The 18,741-nt window shown below is 41.9% G+C and overlaps 1 protein-coding gene across 2 annotated transcripts in view; it reads right to left on the bottom strand.

Moving 5' to 3' along the window:
- kcnip4a (potassium voltage-gated channel interacting protein 4a) overlaps positions 1-18,741 on the bottom strand; it is a 460,669-nt gene that overhangs the window by 11,448 nt on the left and 430,480 nt on the right. For both annotated transcript variants that reach the window (XM_055638283.1, XM_055638274.1), the window contains exons 3-5: positions 10,707-10,776; positions 4,808-4,878; positions 2,505-2,612 (exon numbers count right to left, since the gene is read on the bottom strand). In XM_055638283.1, coding sequence (XP_055494258.1) covers positions 2,505-2,612; positions 4,808-4,878; positions 10,707-10,776 — 249 coding nt within the window. The remainder of the gene's footprint in view (positions 1-2,504; positions 2,613-4,807; positions 4,879-10,706; positions 10,777-18,741) is intronic.

The following is an 18,741-nucleotide window of genomic DNA, read 5'->3' as shown; positions in this document are numbered from 1 at the left end:
CTTGACCTGAAATGTCAACCACCTCCTTGCTTCGCTGAGTTCCTCCAGCATTGTTTTGTTTGCGTAAGTAGCATCGGAACTGATCAAGAATTTGAAGATACATGAGAACAAACAATGGTGTGAAATTAATTTATTCACCCAACTCCTTTCCGCATGCATGTGTACATACACATCACTACATTTGGCACACATTCATTTACATATATCACATCATTGGAATTTAATGCAGAGAAATGTTAGGTGTTGTATTTTGAGAAGTCTAACATGGGCAGGACCTACACAGTGAATGGTAGGGTTCTGGGTAGTGTTGTAGAGCAGAGGGATCTAGTAGTGCACGAGCATGGTTCCTTGAATGTGGAATCGCAGGTAGATCGGGTGGTCAAAAAGGCTTTTGGTACATTGGCCTTCATCAGTCTATTGAGTATAGAAGTTGGGAGGTCATGTTGCAGTTGTATAAGATATTGATGAGGCCACATTTAGATTATTGTATTCAGTTCTGGGCACTGTGTTATAGGAAAGATGTTGTCAAGCTGGGAAGGGTACAGAGAAGATTTAAGAGGATGTTGCCAGGGCTCGTGGGTTTGAGCTAAAGGGAGAGGTTGAGTAGGCTGCAACTCTATTACTTGGAGAGCAGGAGGATGAGGGGTGATCATATAGAGGTGTATACATTTATGAGAGGAATAGATTGGGTAGATCTACAGAGTCTCTTACCTAGAGTACGTCTATCAAGAACCAGAGGACATAGGTTTAAGGTGAAGGGGAAAAGATTTAATAAGAATCTAAGGGGTAATGTTTTCACACTGAGTGTGATGGAAGTATGGAACAAATTGCCAGGGGAGGTAGTTGACGCAGGGACTATTCCAACATTTAAGAAACAGTTAGACAGGTACATGGATTGGACAGGTTTGGAGGGATATGGACCAAATGTGGGCAGGTGGGACTAATGTAGCTGGGACATGTTGGTCGGTGTGGGCAAGTTGGGCTGAAGGGAATGTTTCCTCTATGACTATGACTTGCCCTTTTTGAAATAATATTGAATATTTACATTATTACAAATGTAATAACTTTCTGCAGACTTTCTGAACCCCTTTGATTTATTCATGGTTGTATCCATTTTTAAATTCAATTAAATAGAATTCTATGTAGCTACGTGCACATTCTCCACTGGATCAGCTTCTGGCATATAGTCATAATCACATAAGTCTTCATATTCTTGTATATTTCTTGCAAGAATTATGATTTAATTGTATTGTATATTTTATCTCCAGTTTTTGTTTGGAACACTTTAGTCATTCCTCCAATATCTCATTACCAAATATCAGATTCAAACAGTAGTGTTAACACACAAATGATATCATGTCTTCTATGCTGCATCTTTGCCTGACTTGATTTCACTTTTACTTCAACAACGTCCCTTCCTCTTTCACGTTTTCCTTAAAATGTAATTGGCCTAAGAGTTTTGAGTCTAATATGTACAGGCAACTTGGCTTCCCTCTTTCTTCACTGTGCCCCAGCAGAATTCACACCCTTTCCTACCCTCCCCCTCGCCTTTCCACTTATATTCCTCAATTCACAATTCTCACCTTTTCTATCATTTATCTCCTTATTTTACACTTTTTGGCTTTTCATCTCTGGCCTTTGGCCAACCATCTCCCAATCACCCCCTCTCAACTGTATCTACCTAGCACATGCCAGCATTGTCCTGCCCTCATCTCTCTTTCATCTTTCTCCACCCCCCAGCTCACACAGTATGAAAAGGGTCCTGAACTGAAATGTGTTCTCCAGAAATGTTTGCCTGACCTGACCTGTTGAGTTACTCCAGCACTTTGTGTCTTTTTTGTTTCTTCTACCATTTTTTAGTCACATTAATGTTCTGGAACTCTACATTTGATTAGCAGATTACAGATATTCTGATCCAAACACCGAATTTAGGCAAATATATTCTTGGCAAACAGATGTGCAGAAACTAAAAATGGTCTCTAATTGTCTCCATTTGAGTGGAATTCATTTTAATTAAAGGTATTTACAGATACTGACAGAAAGGGTACATTGCCACATTAGTGGAGGGGCAGGGAATCACTGGGGCCATTATAGAAACACTACACAAAAGTCAAATTAACAACCATCGTAACAGATTTTGTGAATCATCACAAAACAAATCTTCTTTGTAATTTAGAATAGATGAATGTAATCTGTTGAGATTGTTATGTTTGTGTATCTGCCTCTAAATGTTGCCAACATCACATTATTACAAGGTCATCTATTTATTCATCATGCATATTGTTGTAGATACAACAATTAATGTTACATAGTAGGGGATTTTTTTGGTGGTGAATACAATCCAACAGTCTTATTGGATTTTAGTGAAAAGAGTCAAAACATCCCGCAGAATCTCCACATTTTAATAAACAAGAGGAATTGGAATACGGTTCACAGCATGTTTCATCCAATGTGCCAAGAAACTCTTTTTCAACACTGTAATGCAAATGTATGAAGTACCTTACCTCCTTAGTTACATATCCATCCTTATTTATATCATATAAATTGAATGCCCATTTTAGTTTATCCTGTATTGTTCCACGAAGTAAAACAGAAAGACCCTGGATAAAATCCTGAAATGATACAGAATTAGGAGTTAAATAAATGCTCAGTCTAGTATTTCAACATTCTGCATTAGGAGGTGGCTCTGGGATGGCAAATTGCACTACAAGATGTGTTAGGAGCCCAACAAAAGCTTGAAGTCAAACCAAACGTAGGACTTGAATATCACCACAGGGTGGCATTGTAGCAGAGCATTTCTGAAGAATGGAAAATATTGAAAAGGAAAAGGAAAAAAAGCACAAAATACTGGAGTAATTCAATGAGTCAGGCAGCATCTGACCCGATGAGTTGCCCCAGCATCTTGTGTCTTTTTTTTGTAAACCAGCATCTGTAGTTCCCTGTATTCTGAAAAGTAAAAGGAATTCTTCAAAGCCTCCCCACACCACCCTAACCCATTGCACTAACCCTCCCAACCCCAACCCCTTCTTTGTCGGTTGCAACTTCTGCTGTCACTTAATTCCCTCAGAGTTATTGGGTTACGTCTGCAGGTACTGGACTACTTTACCTATTCCTGATGGCTGCTTATCTGTGCTTATGTTGATTCTGGTTTGGTTTGGTCAGCATGCACACAGATCTCATCAGATTTACATGACCGTCGTCTTTGCACCTCAGAAACATTTGAGACATTCGCGGAGATGTGACATGGTATTGCGTGGTACAAGAAACTGGTGCCACTTGACACATGTCCCTTTCACAGATAATGTATCTGTTCATTACAGAGTAGCCACACACTCATCTCCCTGCTACCTTCAGGTAGAAGGTACAGGAGCCTGAAGACTGCAACAACCAGGTTCAAGAATAGCTACTTCCCCACAGCCATCAAGCTATTAAACCTGGCTCGGACAAAACTCTGATTATTAATAACCCATTATCTGTTATTTTCACTTTATCAGTTTATTTATTCATGTGTGTATATATTAATATTATTGTATATGGACACACTTATCTGTTTTGTAGTAAATGCTTACTATGTTCTGTGTGCTGAAGCAAAGCAAGAATGTCATTGTCCTATACAGGGACACATGACAATAAACTCACTTGAACTTGTTCTGCCATGGAGTTCACAAAAAATACCCCTCTCCCCCTCCCCCACATTCCTTTATCAAAGCTATCACCAATTTTTACTATTTTATTCTCTTCACCTAATTTTACATTTAAACTGATGTAAAACCATAGTTCTTTTGCAAAGCAAATTTAAGCAAAAGTCTGTAATCTGAAGAATTTATAAAAAAAGTTTTCTTCCACAATCAAGAGTATTCCAATGACCCAATTTATCTGATGTGTCTCTTCCACTCTCCTGCACTCTGAATATCTGTGGGGTTTACACTGTCAAGATTGCTCCAAGTGTTGATCAGCTCGGAGCTCTTTCTTATCAAGGATCCGTCATCCTTCTCCGAGTTCTTTTCCAGGTGATGTTCTTAACTTTGGCACCAACACAAGGTTGACGACAAATGGTCAACAAAAAACAATTGTTTTCCCCTCAATTACACTAATCCCTGTCACAACTATAGATCCCTTTGTCCCCTCATTTGACTCTCTTCACGTTTTATGGTGCAATCTTGTCCATATTGTCCATCATTATTGAAATCTTAGTTCTCATTAGCTTAGACAGTAAAGCACTTAGTACCTGTAAGAAGGAACTGCAAATGCTGATTTAAACCGAATATCGACACAAAAAGGTGGAGTAACTCAGCATCTCTGGAGAAATGGAATAGATAACATTTTAGGTGGAGACTGAAGAAAGGTTAAGACTGATCTCAGAGATGCAGCCTGACCCGCTAAGTTACTCCAATTTTTTGTGTCTATCTTAAGCACTTAGCATTGGTTGGCCAAAGTGAAGACTGATGCACCTATTACACACGGCACCATTGATTTAACAAGATACTTTGAATTCACTGTGCAGCATATTTGGGAGATATTTTGTTAAACAATGCATTTTTTCCCTGCATTGCTCTGGCTGGTTCTTATCTGCTGCAAATATTCTTGTTACTGTGAACAGGGCGGCAGTTGCAATTAGATACTGTTAGTTGGATGTTTTTTTGGCAATTGCGCGAAAAACTGTGAAGGGACCAATGGATGATCACCATATTGTGAAAAGAAACAAAAATCATGTCAGGTCACTTTAACAAGGTTTTAAATCTTCAGGTTGACCAAAACTGTGCCAATTCTCAGAGTCAGTGAACCGTAAAAAAAAAACAGCACTCACCTCAAAACTTACTGAACCATTGTGGTCTGTGTCAAAGGCGTTAAACAGAAAGTGTGCATACGTGGATGCATCTGGAATGGATAACATTGTATTAGTCAACAATATAGTTGAAATATATGTGCAAACCTTTCCTTATAATGACGTTTATTTTTTTTAATCAGATTTGCCATCAGAGTGAAGTGACACAGTATTAGACTCATGAAAGAAATCAGAAATGCAAACAAGCCCTGACTGCCTGGTAAAATGCATCCAATGCATTGAAACACTGTATTCAATGTTGGCTGGCAAAGTAAATAGCCCTTCCAATTCATCACACTTTTAGTCACTGACATTTTCATTATCATCCTGTTAAATGTTATCAAAGCTTTTAGAGAGGCAGAATTCTTTCCTTGCTGAGACATTGTGTCTCTGCAGCTTACAAAATAAGGAATTGTTTCTCAATTATAGATTGCCACATTGGTGTGATTTACTTGTGTTGCTGTTTCAAGAAAAATGGTGAATTTTAACAGTTGCCCATTATAATTTTAAATAACCTTTTGGTAATGAGATGTTAAAACCATGCATTTGTTTGGGAATTTAGGATATGGAAGGGAATGCAACTCTTTCATATCCATTTTTGAGTGTACGGGGAGAGGAGGGAACTTTCCTAAAATGGAAAACTTCATGACTGGAGTGTAGAAGAATGAGGGGGAATCTCATTGGAACGTACAGCATGGTAAAAGGATTGGACAGAGTGGATGCGGAGAGGAGGTTTCCACTAGTGGGAGAATTTAGTACTAGAGGTCATAGCCTCAGAATTAAATGACGTTCTTTTAGAAACATAGAAACATAGAAAATAGGTGCAGGAGTAGACTATTCGGCCCTTCGAGCCTGCACCGCCATTTGATATGATCATGTCTGATCATCCATCTCAGTATCCCATCCCTGCCTTCTCTCCATACCCCCTGATCCCTTTAGCCACAAGGGCCACATCTAACTCCCTCTTAAATATAGCCAATGAACTGGCCTCAACTACCTTCTGTGGCAGAGAATTCCAAAGATTCACCACTCTCTGTGTAAAAAATGATTTTCTCATCTCGGTCCTAAAAGACTTCCCTCTTATCCTTAAACTGTGACCCCTAGTTCTGGACTTCCCCAACATCGGGAATAATCTTCCTGCATCTAGCCTGTCCAACCCCTTAAGAATTTTGTAAGTTTCTATAAGATCCCCCCTCAATCTTCTGAATTCCAACATGTACAAGCCAAGTCTAGGAAGGATATGAGAGATTTCTTTAGTCTGGCGAATCTGTTGAATTATTTGCTACAGAAGGCCAAGTCAGTGAATATCTTTATGGCAGAGATAGATTCTTGATTAGTACAGGTGTCAGATGTTATGGGGAGACGGCAGGAGTATGAGAGGGAGTGACGGATCAGCCTTGATTGAATGGCGGAGTAGTCTTGATGGGCCGAATGGCCTCATTCTATTCTTATGACAATTATGACCTTATGACTTCAGTGGCCAATTCAGTTTGAGAATACATCTTGATAATGCTTCCTTACTTGTGGTGTAAATTCTCTTGAGACAACAAAATTGGAACAATGGATCCCATGTGACTTCTTTTAGTTTAGAGATGCAGCGTGAAAACAGGTTCTTCGGCTCACAGGTTCTGCGCTAACCAACAATTACTCATACTCCAGTTCCATGTTATCCCAGTTTTGCACCCTACGCATTAAGGGTCATTTTACAATAGTTTAATTTAGAGATGCAGCATGGAAATAGGCCCTTTGGCGCACCAAGTCTGTGTCGACCAGCAATCCCATACACCAGCAATATCCGACACACTAGGGACAATTTACAATGTTACCAAAGCCAATTAACCTACAAACCTGCACATCTTTGGAACGTGGAAGGAAACTGGAGCACCCAGAGAAAACTTGTGCGGTAACAGGGGGAATGTGCAAATCCGTACCGACAGCACCTATAGTCAGAATCGAACTTGGGTCTCTGCCGCTGTAAGGTAGCAACCGTACTACTCCACCACTGTGTTGCCCTTGTAGAATACTGCCCCAGACAAGGAAAGGGTCACAGACTCACTCACGACTGTGAACAGAGGATCATCAGATTCCCACAGTACTCTTCATAGTAAGGAGAAACAGCAGGCAGTATCTATGGAGGGAAATGTCCAGTTGCTGTGCTGGGTCAAGATTCTTCACCAGGACTGAAAGAGTAAAGAGGATACAGACAGTATAAAGAGGTGAGGGGAGGGGGAGATAGGAGGTGGTAAACAAGCAGTGGATCCAGGGGTTGATTGGCAGATGGATTAAAGTGGTGAGGGAAGGATGGAGATAGCAACTGAGGCTGGGAGGTGATGAGTGGATACAAAGGGCTATGGAGTATTGTCACTAGTCTGGATCCTGGGACGAGGGGATTGTCCTCTGAGGTGATAGTGAGAAAGATTTTCCTACACTCACTAACGTTCAGAAAACTGAGAGGTCAATCCCTTTTGGATATACAATATTCTGCGAGGGTTGAAATACAAAGTACTGGAGTAACTCAGTGGGCCAGGCAGCATCTCTGGAGGACATGGCTTAAGTGATGTTTTGGTTCAGGACGCTTCTTTAGACTGATGGTGAATGGAGGGTCATCTAAACACAAGTGATCTCACTTCTTTTCCAACTTTCTCTCCTGTATTACAATCAGTCTGAAGAAGGGTCCAAACCTGATACGCCACCATCCCATATCCTCCAGAGATGCTGTCTGACCCGCAATGTTACTCCAGAGATGCTGTCTGGCCCGCTATGTTACTCCAGAGATGCTGTCTGACCCGACCCGCTATGTTACTCCAGAGATGCTGTCTGACCCGCTATGTTACTCCAGAGATGCTGTCTGGCCCGCTATGTTACTCCAGAGATGCTGTCTGACCCGCTATGTTACTCCAGCACTTTGTGTTCTATGCAAAATTCCAGCATCTACGTGAAGTAAATTTTTGTACGATGTGAAAACATGGAGAAACAAGGAACTGCAGGTGCTGATTTATACCAAAGATGGACGCAAGGTGCTGGAGTAACTCAGCGAATCAGGCAGCATCTCTGGAGAAATAGAATGAGTGACATTTCGGGTTGGGACCATTCTTCATCCTTTGGCAGTCACCCTTTTTCTCCGGAGATGCTGCCTGATCTACTGTTACTCCAGCATCTTGTGTCTCTCTTTTCTTTAAAGATGTGATTTGTGTTGCAAAGGATTTATGATATTATCTCTAGTTAGCTGCAATTTCCTATCTTACATCCCAGAACACATTTAGTTTGGTATAGTTTAGTTTAGTTTTCACTTTAGAAACTTTATTTTAATTTTTAAAGTTATATTTAAACTTGAAGGCCATCATGTAATGTTCTATTGGTATCTGCCTTACACAGCTTTTCAATCACTAAAATGGCCGTACCAACATACTACACATAATTTTGCTTCGCCCACGTCCTCATCAATATTCCTGTGACCTTGGTCTTTTATATCATCCTTCTCGTACACACCTTCTCCCTCAACACCTTGAGTATAATATAAAAGACCAAGGCCATAGAAGGACTGAGGGGCTGCTGTTGACTGAATGACTACCGCCCGGTTGCCCTAACTCCAATACCAATTAAGTGCTTCGAAAGGCTGGTCCTCTCCCACATTAAATCCAGTATCCCTGCCTCACTGGACTCTCATCAATTTGCATACAGGACAAATAGATCAACAGAGGATGCCATCTCTCTGGCTCTTCACACTGTCCTGACTCACCTGGGCACGTACGTGAGGATGCTCCTCATAGACTATAGTTCTGCATTCAATACGGTCATCCCCACCAAGCTCACCAACAAACTCCACCAGCTAGGCCTCAGCTCGCCGATATGCGATTGGATCCTGAATTTTCTGACGGAGCGACCGCAGGCTGTGAGACTGGGCCCGCACCTGTCCTCCACTATCACCCTGAGCACCGGCACACCACAGGGCTGTGTACTAAGCCCCATGCTCTACTTCCTTTTCACACATGATTGTGTTCCTGCATTCGACACCAACACCATCGTGAAGTTTGCAGACGACACAACAGTGATTGGGCTAATCACCAACGGTGATGAAACGAAATACAGAGCGGAGGTGCAGAACCTGACGGACTGGTGTGCACGTAACAACTTGTCACTAAACACCTCCAAGACCAAGGAGCTGATTATTGACTTCAGGAGGTCACCTAATGGAGAATACGCCCCAATCTCCATCTACAGGGACAGTGTGGAGAGAGTGTCCACCTTTAAGTTTCTGGGCACTCACATTTCAGAGGACCTCACATAGTCCACCAACAACGCTGCACTGGTCAAGAAGGCACAGCAACGACTGTTCTTCCTGAGGACATTAAAAAAGACTGGTCTGCCCCAACAGCTGCTGACAACCTTCTACCGCTGCACCACAGAGAGCATATTAACATATGGCATCTCTGTGTGGTATCTCAGCTGCACAGAGGCGGAGAGGAGAGCTCTTCAGCGCGTCGTCCACAGAGCGCAGAGGATTATTGGGACACAGCTACCACACACGGTGCCTCAGGAAGGCCGTCAGCATCCATAAAGACTCCTCACACACATGTAACGGACTGTTCGAATTACTTCCCTCCGGCAGACGTTACAAGGCCTTCTACGCCCGAATCTCCAGACTCAGAAACAGCTTCATTCCCAGAGCTATAGCGGCTCTGAACCGGCCCTGCTGAGTACCCCCCATCCCCCCTGGTCTGTCTCCCTCAGATGGTCACGTCGCACAAATCTCGTTGCACTGATGTGCAATGACAATAAAATAAATTATTATTATTATTATTATTATTATTATTATTATTATTATTATTATTATTATTATTATTATTATTATTAATTTCCTCTTTGATGTAGTCATGAAGCATTTTGTCTTCTTGAAGCATAATTTTACATTACATGCACAGGTCTATGAACTGGTTCTTGAACTACAAGATTATGTGAAAGTGATTTAAACTATTTCACTGCTTAAGAAGGAACTACAGATGCTGGAAAATCGAAGGTAGACAAAAATGCTGGAGAAACTCACCGGATGAGGCAGCATCTATGGAGCGAAGAAGAAGGATCTCGACCTGAAATGTCGCCTATTTCCTTCATTCCATAAATGCTGCCTCACCCACTGAGTTTCTCCACCATTTTTGTCTCCCTTAAACTATTTTACTTATACTTTAAATGCAAGCTGAAGCGATTGTTGGTTTTGCCAGTTTGTAAGACTTATGTTTGTGGATTGAACACATCTATTATTTTATATCGTAGTTAATTTAGATTCTGAGTTAGAATTTTTTTTTAAATTTCTAAACTCAGTGCCTTACTGTTTAAATCCAGTGTAAATTTTCCAGCAGCAATTTAGCATTGTTTTAAGTTAAATCTGTCATAACTTTTATACATTGTTAAATTTGATTTTAGATGTGTGAGGTACTATCGATTCCGCAAATCTTGAGTTACCAGTGAATTCACTGAAAAAAAAAAAGTAAAATACTCCAGTAACTATTATCCATTCCTGTCAAAAAAGCAATTAGACCCATGGCTGTCACCTAATCTTGGTTTCACTCTTACAATGGCATCAGAAGGTAATGGAGTTCAAGTTCCATTTTAGAAACTTGTGCATATAATAATAGTGTTATGTTTCTGCCCACATCTACCAATATTACTAAAATTGATTACCTGGAATTGTCTCATAACTATTTGTGACAACTTGCTGCATGCAAGATGTGGTAGCTATTTTTTATCCACATTCCAGCACTGATTACATTTCCAAGATATTCTCATTGGTATGGCCATGTTTTGGGACAACATGGGAAGTGCTATATAAATACATACAGATTACCTTAATATAATTACTGGTGTCATTTCTATAAATACTCACCACCTTGGGGGAAAAACTGGGCATAAATCTCTTTGAATGTTTCTTCATTGACTATCCCACTGGGACATTCCTGTAAATGACCAACACACACAATAAATAAGTCCTATTTGCTGAAACCAAGTATAAAGTTAAGTTGATATCTATATTAGCAAAGTAGTCACTGTAAATCAGGTACATGCACATCAATGTATTTGCTCACATAAAAATAATTGTTGCATCAAACTGTATTAGAAATCATTTAATATGGTTGAGGTTCCAAAATCCATCTAAATATTGATTTGGCTCCTGGAAGAAAGTAGCTTTCAGACTCATGATCTACAAATTAACAACAACAAATGATTTGTGGCCTGACAATCGTGAAATCACACAATATAGATAAATATACTATGTGCATTGTAAATTGTGTTGATAGTAAGATCTTCAGTTAATTGATCATTTACTCGAATGGTTCCTTCGCTGCACTACTAAAGAGTTAATGTTTCAAGGAAGAAACATGATATATAGATTGTGGTGGGAACATTTAGACTAAGCATTTAAAAAAAAAATCATCTTTTTTAATACTGGAAAAGTTATTTCATTGAAGAGGCGTCTTCAATGATCTTATCGTTCTTATTGATCAATTGGTAATTAAAGGTCATCGACCCACAATTTTATCCCTATTTCCCGCTCCAAAGATTTTGCAGGACGTTGAATTAGTCTCTAATCCTACCTTCAGTCTCTAATCCTACCTCAGCAACAGAATATTACGAACTACCTTCTGCTCTACCAATGGCCTATTTTTGCAGGGTCTTTTTTTCACTGTCTTAGAGAATTTCTATGTAATTTGTGTAATTAATGTATAATTTATACTTGTGTGTGTTCTTTGAGTCGGTGTGCCGGTAATGCTGCTGCATGCAAAATTTTTATTGTACCTATCCTCGCCCTGATTATGTATTTGACAATAAAATAATTTTGACTTGAGTTGGATTACTGCCATCAACAAGCAACACCCTACCCAACAATTATTTGTACACATTCTGCTCCCCATTTCGTTCTCAAACTGTGGTAACTTTCTTCAGAGACACGGGCCTAATACATGATTTACCTGAGAATAGACAAAACCAAAATAAAGTACAAAATATATGCAAATAATAAACTGTAATTTCCAATAATTTTATAGATGATGATGAGAGATAGATGGTTCTCCGTTCCATCATTACCTAATCACCCTTCCTTTCAGAGTAGCTGTTCTTGAACATAGAAAACATAGAAACATAGAAATTAGGTGCAGGAGTAGGCCATTCGGCCCTTCGAGCCTGCACCTCCATTCAATATGATCATGGCTGATCATCCAACTCAGTATCCCGTACCTGCCTTCTCTCCATACCCCCTGATCCCCTTAGCCACAAGGGCCACATCTAACTCCCTCTTAAATATAGCCAATGAACTGGCCTCAACTACCCTCTGTGGCAGAGAGTTCCAGAGATTCACCACTCTCTGCGTGAAAAAAGTTCTTCTCATCTCGGTTTTAAAGGATTTCCCCTTTATCCTTAAGCTGTGACCCCTTGTCCTGGACTTCCCTAACATCGGGAACAATCTTCCTGCATCCAGCCTGTCCAACCCCTTAAGAATTTTGTAAGTTTCTATAAGATCCCCTCTCAATCTTCTAAATTCTAGAGAGTATAAACCAAAATGAGTTGAAACCACCGGAGATGTAGCTCCTTTTACCTCTTCCTTTCCACTTTCCAGACAACTACATATTCTTTTGAAGTGAAGCATTACTTATTCCAGTTAGGTGAACTGGATTTCCTGCTGTGGTAAAATCTTCTCAACATTGGCAAAACCAAGCGAGTGCTTGACAGAACACCAGGGTGACCCAAACATTCAGTTGCCTCTCAATATAATTCTTAATCCTATTATGTTGCTTCCCTCAACCTCACTGTTGTTTCCCTTTATAAAAGGCCCAACCAGACCTGTGGAACACCGCCTTATCTTCAAACTATGTACATTTGCAGGATGTAATAGCGAATTCAACAATTTTAGGACAGCTTGTGTCAGAAAAGCCACTTCTGATGCAAGGTAAACTATCTGTAATGTTAACTCAATTTCTCCATCTCCACAGATGTTATGTGCCCTGTTGGCTATTTCCTGTATCATTTCAGATTTCCTTTAGTACTTGGTATCTCACAATTCTACAATGTTTTTTTTTACTCTTTCTCTGATATTTTACTTCCTTAATTTCTTGTGACTAATTCTTAATAATAATAATAATAAATTTTATTTATGGGCGCCTTTCAAGAGTCTCAAGGACACCTTACAAAAATTTAGCAAGTAGAGGAAAAACATGTAAGCGGAATGAAATAAATAGTAGAGACATGACTAGTACACAAAGTAAAGACAGAATTCAATTCAAAACACAATATGAGGCAGTTCATGCACAGATGAAAAGGGAGGGGGACATGGGCCAGAGGTGAAGAGATGGGTCTTGAGGTGGGACTGGAAGATGGTGAGAGACATGGAATTGCGGATCAGTTGGGGGAGGGAGTTCCAGATCCTGGGAGCTGCCCTGGAGAAGGCTCTGTCCCCAAAACTGTGGAGGTTGGACTTGTGGATGGAGAGGAGACCGGCTGATGTGGATCTGAGGGACCGTGAGGGTTGGTAGGGGGAGAGGAGGTCAGTGAGATATGGGGGGGCCAGATGGTGGAGGGCTTTGTAGATGAGGACCAGGATTTTGTAGGTGATCTGGTGGGAGATGGGAAGCCAGTGAAGTGGTTTGAGGACTGGAGTGATGTGATGCCAGGATTTGGTGTGGGTGATGAGTCGGGCGGCTGCGTTCTGGACCAGTTGGAGTCGGTTGATGTAGGTGGAGCTGATGCCAAGGAGAAGTGAGTTGCAGTAGTCCAGTCGGGAGGAGATGAAGGCATGGATGAGTCTTTCAGCAGCGGGAGGTGTGAGAGAGGGTCTGATTTTGGCGATGTTGCAGAGATGAAAGCAGGAGGTTTTAATGACATGGCGGATGTGAGGCTCAAGGGAGATGGTGGAATCAAAGATCACGCCAAGGTTGCGGGCCTGGGGAGATGGGGAGACAGTGGTGCCGTCGATGGTGAGAGTGGGGTTATTGATTTTGCTGAGTGTGGATTTGGAGCCTATGAGGAGGAATTCTGTTTTATCGCTGTTGAGTTTGAGGAAATTATGTTGCATCCAGGTTTTTATAGTTGACAAACAGGAGTTGATATGGGAGATGGGGGCGGTTGTGGGGGGATTTGATGCCGAGGTAGATCTGGGTGTCATCGGCGTAACAGTGGAGGTCCAGGTTGAAGTGGCGGAGTATCTGACCAAGGGGGAGGATGTAGATGATGAAGAGGAGGGGGCCGAGTATGGAGCCTTGGGAACGCCTTGAGTGACTGTGGCTGTAGCAGAGGTGTGGTTATGGAGAGAGATGAAGTGGGATCTGTTGGAAAGGTAGGAACAGAGCCAGCTGAGTGCAGAACCTTCAATGCCAACGTCCCCAAGTCTGGTGAGCAGGATGTTATGGTTCACTGTAGCGAAGGCTGCACTCAGGTCGAGGAGGATGAGGATGTTGAGGGAACCAGTGTCAGCAGAGGTGAGGAGGTCGTTGAGGACTTTGAGGTGAGCAGTTTCTGTGCTATGGAGGGGGCGAATGCCAGATTGGAGGAGTTCAAATAGGTTATACGCAATGAGGTGGGAATGAAGTTGTGACGCAACGATACGCTCCAGGGTTTTTGAAAGAAAGGGGAGGTTTGAGATTGGGCGGTAGTTAATGAGAGAGGAGTGATCAAGACCAGGTTTCTTTAAGATTGGTGTGACAGCAGCAGTTTTGAAAGCGGAGGGGACAATTCCTTGGGACAATGAGGAGTTGAAGAGATTAGTGAGGTAGGGGCAGAGAATGGGGAGGCAGGACTTCAGCAGGGGAGTGGGGAGAGGGTCAAGGGAGCAGGTAGTGGGTTTGGAAGAGCTGATGAGTTTGGAGATTTCAGTAGGGGTGACCAGGTCAAACTGGGAAAGGAAGCAGTGTGGAGGGGTAAGGAGGTCAGTGGAGATGTTGAAAGGAGGGGCCTTGGTAGGTGGTGGAGTAGATGCTGGGGCGTCGGGTACAGGGGATAAAGATTGATAGATGATGCTGATTTTATCAGCGAAAAAGTGGAGGAATGAGTTGCAGAGATCCGGAGTAGAGGTTGGGAGAGTGTTGGCTCGAGACTTGAGGAGGTTGCCCACTGTGGAGAAGAGGGTTCTGTGGTTTAGGCAGGGGTCGGTGAATATGGAGGAGAGGTAGGCAGATTTTGCAGCAATGAGGGCATCTTTGTAGTCAGTGAGGTGGAGTTTGTAAGCTTCATGGTGGATTTATTTGTGAGTCGTTCAAGTCGGCGACCAGTCTGTTTCAGTTTACGAAGGTCAGGTGTGTACCAGGGTGAAGATGTGTTAAAAGTCACGGTTCTTGTTTTGAGGGGGGCCAGAATGTTAAGGGAGGTAGACAAGGTGGAGTTGAGATGGTTTGTGAGATCATCAGGTGAGATGTGGGTTGAGTCCAGGGGGAGAGTGGTGGAGAGCAGGTCAGAGAGATGTTGGGGATTGATGGATTTTAGATTACGGAAGGTGATTTATCGGAGGAAGTGGGGGCGAGGTGTCGGAGAAGGGATGGTGAACCGTATAAGCTTATGATCAGAGAGGGGGAAGAGGCATGGATGGAGGTCGAGTACCGGTTGATTTGTGGAGCAGACCAGGTCAAGGATGTGACCTTTGTCATGGGTGGGAAAGGTGACGTGCTGTGAGAGAGAAGTTGTCAAGTAAAAAGGCAAATTCAGATGCGAGCTTGCAGGTGGTGGAGTCCATGTGAATATTTAAGTCACCAAGTAGCAGCAGACGTGGGGAGAGGGATGAGGCAAGTGTGAGGAGTTCAGTGAAGTCAGACAGGAAGGAGGGGTTTGGTTTAGGTAGCCGGTAAATGAGGATGACTGTCATGGAGGAAAGGGCTTTGAAGGCAAGGAATTCAAATGATGCTACTGGGGGGAAGGTGAGTTCAGTGATCCGAAAGTTCTGGTTGAAAATAACAGCGAGGCCACCTCCATGGCGGGAGGGTCGGGGTTTGGAGATGTAATTAAATCCAGGTGGGGGTGCTTGATTGAGGGAGAAGAAGACATTGGGTTGTTGCCAGGTTTCAGTGAGCAGAAGGAAGTCCAGAGTGTTGTCAAGGATTAGTTCATGGAGGGCAAGGGCTTTGTTGTTGAGCGACCTGGTGTTGAGGAGGGCAAAGTTGGCATTGTGAGAGGGTGGAGGGATGGGGGCAGGCTGGAGAGATCTGAAGTTGTCCCAGTTGAAAGTGGGTGTGGTCAGCTGGGATGGGGGGGGGTGACGCGGTTGAGGGGGGGCAGAGCGTGATAGTGAGCAGATGGATGGAATGGAATGTCCGTGGTTGAAGTAAACAAGCTTGTGTCGAGAGCCTCTGTGGATGAAACGGGGTCGACATAGAAGTCTAAGCTGTTTAATTCTTCACCCAAACAGATCAGCAATGATTCACTATTCCCTCTTAGGCAACGTCAACAGAATTTCCGCCACTTGCAGCAGTTTGGTGTTCACCGAGTCGGGGACATTCCCTCTGGACTGTCTACCTGCTCACTTCCTCTGCAACTTAAAAATGTTTAATTTCCAATATTCCCTCATTCTGTTGGAAGGTCATGAATCTTGCATGTTAATTTTGTATCTTTTAATAAATCCTGCTTGACCTGCAGAGTATTAACAACAACTGTAAAATAAAATAGATAATAGAAGTGAGAGAATGACAGAAACAAAGAGTGGATACGAAGGAGAAAATTAGGTGGGTAGATGGGAGGAGGGGATAGGGGAAAATTGAGTGAAATAGTCAAGTAAGGATGGGTCTGAAGAAGGGTCTCGACCCGAAACGTCACCTATTCCTTCTCTCCAGAGATGTTGCCTGTCCAGCATTTTGTGTCTACCTTTGATTTAAACCAGCATCTGCAGTTCTTTCTTGCACAAGTAAAGATGGGGGTGGGTTGAATGCCAAGAACATTGCAGCAGAACAGGATCTGCCAATGCTGTTTTTCCCAGGCACAGCAAGTCCCAACCATTCACCTGTATCACAACGTCTTTTATTTCCAACCAGCGTTATGCCATTTGGCTTTGACCAATTCATAACAGTTAGAATCTCTCATCCACCATATTTGAGGCTTAGTACATCATAGGATTACAGACTCAGTAACAGGCCTTTTGACCCAACTTGCCCATACCAACTAGGATGCTGCATCTAAACTGTCCTAATTTGTCCTCATCTCAATGAACCTTTCCTATCCATGTACCTCTTTGAATGTCTTTTTGTTTTTGTACCTGTCTCAACTACTTCCTTTGTCTGCTCTTTCCATATACCCACTATTCTCTATGAGAAAAAGTTGGCCCTCAGGTTCCTATTAAATCTCCCCCCACCCTCTCAATTTAAACCTACTCCTACTAGTTGTTGATTGTTCTAATTGACTGTGCATTCATCCCGTCTTTTCCTCTCATGATTTGATACTGCTCTATTGGATCACCCTTCAGCCACCTGCGATCCAACAAATAAAGTCCTAGATGTCAACCTCTCCCTATAGCACTGACCATTGAGTACTGGCAACATTCTCGAAAGTCTTCTCTGCACTCTTTCCAGCTGAATGACATCTTTTAGACTTTTGCCTCCATCACAATGAGGAGATGTTGGGTGGTCTCACTGTGGTGGATGTTAATATGTGTTTATTGTTGTTTTTTATTGTATGTATGACTGCTTAAATTTCGTTCAGACTTCGGTCTGAATGACAAATAAAAGGCTATTCTATTCTATAGCGGGGTGTCCAAAACTGAACACAATACTCTATGAATTCTCACCAATGTATTGTACAACTGCTACGTAATATCCCAAACTTCTATACTCAATGTCTCTTTGTGCCAGGGAAATGGGCATTACATATTTATGTTACCCTTTAGTGTCCATTTTAAGTTTGTTCCTCAGTTCTTTTATTGTTCATGAAAAGATTTACAGCTTGCTAGATCTCTATCCTCAGTACTGTATATGGATTGTCACCGGTCATAAATTGAAAAGGAACAAATATAATTATACTAGGTCTTTTGAAAGATGTCATCTGATCATTTGGCTTTTTCTTATTTTCAGTAGGAAATTGAGATCATAATATATACTGACGGTGGAAAATTGCTACATTAGCTAAAGATGTTTCATCCTGGCGCCGTTATATCCATTAATTTAGTTGCTTATGAATCTCCTGTGATATTGAATCTGATATGACTTGCAAAGTCCACTGGTTGCAATTGCAACCTGTAATGATCTTATATTCGAACATACCTCGCCTGAGTGTAAGGTCTGTCCTTCTTCTGGCATCAGACCTTCATCTGTTGTAGATCCACAGAGTGCTCCTTTCCCCAATCTTTGTAACATTATCTACTTCCTCTCTGAATACTTCCACTGATTAAACTTCTGAAACCATTTGGGAAAGAAAATTCCGCAGATTCACCACCCTCTGCAAGAAGAAATTCTTGGGCACGTCATCTTCATCAAATGCATCTACTCATTCTACCGCTCCTTCATCTTACAACTGCTTCCCTTGTTCAAGTCTCTTACACTCATGGAGACATCTCATAATCTATTCTGTCATTCCCCCAGGGCTTTACATGTTTGAATAAGATCATGTTCATTATTCTAAACCCCAAAGAATACAGATCTAAATGAGTGATGAGAATTAAATGCCATTTCTAATCACTTGCTGCACCTGCTTGCTAATGTTTTGATTTCATGCACAAGGACACTTAGAGCCCTCCGTATGCCATTTACAAGCTCTCTCAATTGGCTAAGTTTGACATTTATTTCCTTCCCCTGAAGAGAATGATCACAACTTTGCTGCATTAAAAACCATTTGCCAAGAATTTTTGCAGCCACTCAACTAATCTAATCCTGATACAGGGTTTAAATATCCTCATCACAGCATGTCCTCCCACCAATTTCTGTGTCATCAGCAAACTTGGATGGTTTATTAAACATTAA

The sequence above is a fragment of the Leucoraja erinacea genome, chromosome 1, assembly GCF_028641065.1.
Source record: "Leucoraja erinacea ecotype New England chromosome 1, Leri_hhj_1, whole genome shotgun sequence".
NCBI classification, from domain to species: Eukaryota; Metazoa; Chordata; class Chondrichthyes; order Rajiformes; family Rajidae; genus Leucoraja; species Leucoraja erinaceus.
This window is presented reverse-complemented; position numbering and strand designations above follow the sequence as displayed.